This window comes from Saimiri boliviensis, chromosome 4 (genome assembly GCF_048565385.1).
Source record: "Saimiri boliviensis isolate mSaiBol1 chromosome 4, mSaiBol1.pri, whole genome shotgun sequence".
NCBI classification, from domain to species: Eukaryota; Metazoa; Chordata; class Mammalia; order Primates; family Cebidae; genus Saimiri; species Saimiri boliviensis.
The window spans coordinates 134,649,108-134,655,615 of NC_133452.1; the positions used below are offsets into that span (position 1 = coordinate 134,649,108).

The 6,508-nt window shown below is 53.6% G+C and overlaps 1 protein-coding gene and 1 pseudogene across 2 annotated transcripts; one reads left to right on the plus strand and one right to left on the minus strand.

Moving 5' to 3' along the window:
* The first annotated feature begins 705 nt into the window (after nucleotides 1–705).
* LOC141584207 (uncharacterized) lies at nucleotides 706–1,405 on the plus strand (annotated as a pseudogene).
* Nucleotides 1,406–2,701: 1,296 nt separating this feature from the next.
* On the minus strand, nucleotides 2,702–6,141 carry LOC141584364 (HLA class I histocompatibility antigen, B alpha chain-like). Of its 2 annotated transcripts, none has more exons than XM_074398361.1 (8): nucleotides 5,885–6,141; nucleotides 5,496–5,765; nucleotides 4,963–5,238; nucleotides 4,089–4,364; nucleotides 3,853–3,969; nucleotides 3,374–3,406; nucleotides 3,186–3,233; nucleotides 2,702–3,019 (listed from the first exon to the last, which is right to left on the minus strand). In XM_074398361.1, the coding sequence occupies exons 1-8, from the start codon at nucleotides 5,952–5,954 to the stop codon at nucleotides 3,015–3,017; spliced, it is 1,095 nt and encodes a 364-aa protein (XP_074254462.1). In that variant the 5' UTR covers nucleotides 5,955–6,141; the 3' UTR covers nucleotides 2,702–3,014. The 2 variants fall into 2 exon arrangements, with proteins under 2 accessions (XP_074254462.1, XP_074254461.1); XM_074398360.1 differs by having other exon boundaries at nucleotides 2,702–2,900; nucleotides 5,885–6,015.
* Nucleotides 6,142–6,508: the final 367 nt, after the last annotated feature.

Consider the following 6,508-nt stretch of genomic DNA (forward strand, 5'->3'; position numbering starts at 1 on the left):
CCAATGCATTTCAGCCTGGACAACAGACCCCGTCTCTGAAAAAGTAAAGACATTGTGAGCTGTCTACATGGACTCTGTGTCTCACAAGAACCATGTCCTGTAATTTTTGTAAATGGCATCTCTGGGTGGTTTCCATGAAGGTGTGTCTGGTATTTATTTTCTATCCTTTTACTTTCAGCTTTTCTGTACCTTCTACTGAAATTACGGCTTTTGGAAACAGCCTAGTTATTTATTTATTGACTTATTTTTCTGCCTCGGCACTAATCCTCTTGTTATTGGAGTGTGTGAGTCCATTATGTTTAATGCCATTGTTGACCTCATTGGGTTTAAGTCTGTACATTGTCATTTGCTGCTTTCTAATATTATGCCTTTTTGGCTCAACTGTTTTTCTCTGTTGCCTTCTTTAGATGAATAAAAACGTTTGCATTATCACAGTCTTCTGAGTAAGTGTTCTAGTTACAACTTCTCTTATTATTTATTTAATTATCTAAGAAAGCATAATAATCCATGACTTATTATAACCAACAGCAGAGCATAACTTCCCTGACTTCCACCTACCTTGCAGACAGCCCAGGGGAGAAGCAGTGCTCTGGCTCTGAGACACAGAGGGTGGAAGCAGGAGGGTAACTGGATGGTGAAGCTGTAGCTGCAGAGGCATCCGGGCCCCTCACCTGCACTCCTCGTAGATGTCTCCTCCACTGAACGCCTGCGATGCCCTCTCCTCCGTATGCTCCTGCCAGAGCCTCCCCATCTCCACTGACAGCAGCTCCACACTTCTACTCACTCAGTCCAACACTCTGGGTGTCCTTGTTTCCTTCTCACACCACAGATGCAATCCGTTAGCAAGTGCTGTGAAGTCCATCTTCAAATTCATCCGGAATCCCATCACTTCCCACCATTTCCTCTGCTCACACCTCAGTCAAGGTAACCAGCATCTCCATCCTGGAATATTGCTCTCCTTCGCCACCGATTCCCTACTGCCTCCCTTGTCCCCCACCTCTCAATTCTGTTGTCAGCACAGCAGCCAGAGAGAAACTTTCAAAGGACAATTCCTAACATGTCCCACTTTTCAAAACTGTCCTCTTACTCCCCATGTCATTCAGAGCAAAGGTCAAAACCCTTCCCACACCCTCCTGGCCTCCCTGCTCTGGCCACACCTCTGATCTCATTTCAGTTTCTCTCTGTCCAGCCCTTCTGGCCTCTTCCTCCTTCCAGGAACACAGACACTTTCTTGCCCTGGTGCATCTGCACTGAAGGTTCCTGCCTGAAAAGAGCTTTCCCATTCATCCTTAGGGACAGCTCCTCACATCCCTCAAATCTTCACTCAAAGGTCACATGTGCAACGAGGCCCATGCTGACCACCCAGCACAGTAGCCACCCCGTGTCCCCACAGCCCACACTCTGATCACCTGCCCCACAGCACTTGAGACCTTCTAACTCAAGCATTTTCTGCTCTTACTCTGCTTATACTATATCTATCATCTGCCTATAGAGGTGTCCAATATTTTGGCTTTCTTGGGCCACATGAAAAGAAGAATTGTCTTGAGCCACACAAAAATACACTAATGACAGCTGATGAGCAGAAAAAAATAGAAACAAGAAAAAAAGTATGTGCATAATTTTCATGATATCTGCCACCACAGATGAGAAAAAAAACGTCCTCATATTGGAAGCTGACCTGGGCTACATGCAGCCTGTGAGCCACAGGTTGGGTAAGCTTACATCTAGAACGCATACATCACATGGCTGAAAATCCTTGTTTTTACTAAAGTGTTTTCTAAATGCAAAGGCAGTCATATACCTAGCAGACAACAAATGTCAGTTGAATGAATAATCACTGAAGGGCACTTCCTTATTCTAAAGGCAATGTCTTTATTAATATAGCCTCAGGCCAAATGCTGTTGTGTGGCAGCTACAGAACAACATCATCTCACACTGACATCAGTGCTGCCAGAGCTTTTCTCACCAGGGCTCCGTGTGTGCCCTCCCTCCCTCCCTCCCTCCTCCCACACCAGCCCTCCTGCACGCTGCAGCACACAACCATATTTTTCTCTTCAGGAAAGATAACCCTAGGTTTATGGCTTCAATTTTCCAATCACATATGAATCTAAGTTAGACTGCTTTATAAATCCGTGAGTTTGGATTGGAGGCAGCACTAGGATTACTACGACTCAGGCAGGAAGAAGAGTAGGAGAGAGAGCAGAAGGAGTTCCAACAGAAAGTTACCTACGATGAGAAACTACAGGACCCCTCTTCTTTGCAAGTTTCAGAATCTGCTTCAAGAAGCTTGGGGAAAAGATGGAAAATACAATCCAGGAAAGAGACCTGGAAGGAGGGCGAGAGGGACAGGAGTCTAACAATTTCTCTCCTAATACCACAAGGACTTCTAGAGACCACCCTAGGTGACACTCAAGTCCCTGTGATCACAGGCCATGGTGGGACAAGCTTCTACTGAAAGGCCAAGGACAATGGAGCAGCAAAGATGACCCAGCCAAGCAGTGACCACATAAAGTCCACAGTGGCCTGCACACTCACTGGGCACAGCCCCATCTACTCTCCACCCCCGCAACAAATCAGCACAAGAAACACGTGGACTGTGGAAGGTTCTCAGGTCTTCCATTTATTTTGTCTTTCAAATTTCAGGAATCTTCTCCTTTAATTAACCCATTAATGTCTCATGGAAATAATTTGACGAAGTAAATTACATTCAGATTCTAATTTTAATAGGAAAGTAAGAAGTTACAGCTCAGTGCACCATGAAGTTGAGACAGAGGTGGAGACATGACAACCCCACATCTCTGGAACAGGAAAGGTGATGGGGAAGGAATGCAGGTCAGCGTGGGGAAGGGGTCATGGTGGACACCGGGCTGGGCTGGTCTCCCCACCTCCTCACATTATGCCTATAGGGACACAGACACATTCAGATTCTTTGTAGTAAGAGAAGTCAGGGGTCTTGAAGTCCCAAATCAAAGGTGTGAATAAATCTTGCCTCACTCCCACACAAGGCAGCTGTCTCACACTATTAAAAAAAATTCATTAACAAAGTTATATCAGTCACACTTTCAACAACCCATCACTTGGATGTTCTTTGACATCCAAGTCAAAGAAACTCCATAACACAGATGTGCCCGCTGTTCCTCCCCAAAACCCACACACATCAGCCCCCTCCCCTCCCAGGGTCTCACCTTTACAAGCCGTGAGAGACACATCAGAGCCTTGGGCACTGTCGCTGTCTGGGGTTAAAAAAACAGAACCTGGTCAGAGCCTACAGGAAATGCTGCTAGAGGAGGAACTGCGGGCTGGGTGAGCTCCCCCATGGGCTCCCGACCACAATATCCCAGTGATCTCAGGGATCGGCCTCCTTCATACTCACTTGCAGTCTGAGAGTAGCTTCCTCCTTTTTTATCTGTGGGAAGAAAATAATCTGTGAGGGCTCAGAAAGGTGGCAAGACCATGAGGTCCTAGAGGAAACTTCTAGTCTTGAAACCCAGAGAAGTTTCCAGAAATGTGTGACTAAAGACTCAGGGAAGGATCAGGAAAAACAAGGAAAGCAGGTGTGGGCTCTGGACCAGCTGCCCTCCTAAGAACTGTCCTCAGCAGGGACCTTCCCTAGTGACCTGTGACTGCTGGGATCAGGTCCCCATCACCACAGTCATCAAGGTGACACATCTGTCCTTCATTGTCACAGGTGCTTTACACAAGAGTAAGTGCTGGCACACAGGGCCCAGGCTGGGTCGGCTCATGAGTGTGGATGATGCTTCCCAGTAACCAGGCAGGACACACTTCTGCCTGGGGCTTGGAACCCTCAGTGGGACAAGAAATCTCAGGCCCCACTCCTCACCCCTTCCTCACCTGAGCTCTTCTTCCTCCACATCACAGCAGCGATCACAGCTCCAGTGACTACAGCTCCAAGGACAACCAGGCCAGCAATGATGCCCACGATGGGGATGGTGGGCTGGGAAGACGGCTCTGGGAAAGGAGGGGAAGGTGAGGGACCCTGATCCCAGGTCCCAGCCCCAACCCTGCTAAAGGTCTCCAGATGGGCTCCTGGTTTCCCTGCGACATGACACCCCCATCTCCCTCCTTACCCCATCTCAGGGTGAGGGGCTCAGGCAGCCCCTCATGCTGCACAAGGCACGTGTATCTCTGCTCCTCTCCAGAAGGCACCACCACAGCCGCCCACTTCTGGAAGTTTCCATCCCCTGCGGGCCTGGTCTCCACAAGCTCCATGTCCTGGGTCTGGTCCTCCCCATCTCGATGCCAGGTCAGTGTGATCTCCGCAGGGTAGAAGCCCAGGGCCCAGCACCTCAGGGTGGCCTCATGGTCAGAGATGGGGTGGTGGCTCACGTGTGTCTTGGGGGGTTCTGAAGGGAAGAGTCAGAAAATTCAGACATCTTGCATCTCTCATGGGACACCGCTGCAGCTCCCATGTGACCATCCTGAGAATGGACAGGACACCTGGGGTGGGGAAGGGAGCGCAGAACCCAGACACCAGCCTGGACACAGGCACCTGGGATAATGTCCTGTTCCTTGGAAAGTTCTAGTCTCTGAGTCGGGAATAGGGACTTCTGGCCCTGATCTGAGTGGAGGCCAAGGGACTCAGAGGAGCTGGAGTCAGACCCCTGTACACACTGAGTGTGAGGCAGTGGACAAGGCAGGAGAGGAAAAATCCTGGTGCCAACGCTGCTGTGGGGTCACAGGGAACCCCTGATCAGTTTTCCAGGGATTGACTTCTCCCCCCCCTTTCCTTCAGAGACTGCAACCCTTAATTGTATCAGAGAACAAGGCAGGCCCTCAGAGTCACTCTCTGCTACAGGATCTGGAAACCCAGGAGGATTCCTCTCCCTCAGGACCAGAGGGCGGGTGATATTCCAGTGTTGGTCCCATTTCCTCCCCTCCTTCTGCAGGGCCAGCCTGGGAGGTCTACAGTCGATCAGGGAGTTTCCCCCTGGCCCCTGGTACCCGCGCGCTGCAGCGTCTCCTTCCCGTTCTCCAGGTATCTGCGGAGCCACTCCACGCACGTGCCCTCCAGGTAGGCTCTGTCTTGCTCTGCCGCATTGGCCGCCTCCCACTTGCGCTGGGTGATCTGAGCCGCCGTGTCCGCGGCCGTCCAGGAGCGCAGGTCCTCGTTCAGGGCGATGTAGTCCTTGCCGTCGTAGGCGTACTGGTTATACCCGCGGAGGAGGCGCCCGTCCGGCCCCAGGTCGCAGCCGTACATCCTCTGGTAGGTGTGAGACCCTGGCCCCGCCCCCGCGTCAGCCCCGCCCATTTTCATTTTAGGCAAAAGTCCCCGCACCGCCCCAGCAACCCGCGGGGATTTTGCCCAAACTGAAAATGAAACCGGGTAAAGGCGCCCGAGTTTCTCCCGGGTCGAGGGTCTGGGCGAGTCCCGCAGCCTCGGGGTGGATCTCGGACCCGGAGACTCGGGGCGACCCGGGCCGTCCGTGCGGGATGGGGAGGGGTCGTGACCTGCGCCCCGGGCCGGGGTCACTCACCGGCCTCGCTCTGGTTGTAGTAGCCGCGCAGGTTCCGCAGGCTCCTTCGGTCAGTCTGTGCGGTGTCCTTGTAGATCCGTGTGTTCTTCTCCGAGTACTCCGGCCCCTCCTGCTCCACCCACGCCGCCCGCGGCTCCTCTCTCGGAATCGCGGCGTCGCTGTCGAACCGCACGAACTGCGTGTCGTCCACGTAGCCCACGGAGATGAAGCGGGGCTCCCCGCGGCCGGGCCGGGACACGGAGGTGTAGAAATACCTCAGGGAGTGGGAGCCTGGGGGCGAGGAGGGGCTGAGACCCGCCGACCCTCCTCCCGGCGCGGCTCCCGGGGTTCTGCGCCCGGGCCCTCGCTCCTCCCCGCAGAGACCGTTTCCCTCCCGACCCCGCACTCACCCGCCCGGGTCTGGGTCAGGGCCAGGGCCAGGGCCCCCGAGAGCAGCAGGAGGAGGGTTCGGGGCGCCATGACCCCATCCTCGGCGTCTGGGGAGACTCTGAGTCCTGGTGGGTGACTGGGGACTTTAGAACCGGGACCGCGGCGACGCTGATTGGCTTCTCTAGAAACCCGGCACCCAATGGGAGTGGGAACTGGTTCCGCGTCACGAGTATCCAGGAAGAAGAACCCGACACAGGTTGGGAGAGGAAGAGAAACTCTGCGGAGACAGGGAATCCCCAAAGCTGCGCCTCCCAATCCACACACCGCCTTCCGGACCTGAGACCCTGAGAGCCACGCCTGGGCCCTGGGACTTCGCCCTGACCCCGCTCCTCCTGTGCCAAGCGCTCTGTCTCAATGTCTCCCTGAGTCTTGGCCCAGGAGCTTCTGAGAAACCAGAGGGAAACCCTCAGCATGGGCCCCGTCCCTCTCCCTCCACTTTTCATCCCTGCATCCCCGTCCCTGAACTGGACTCCCTGCCTCCCACTCCTCACCTGTCCCTCCGAACTCCTCTAGAAGAAAACTCACCCCATGGAGCTTGGTGCCAGAGACTGAACTCGCCCTGGGAATGGAGGTGTAGACACAGA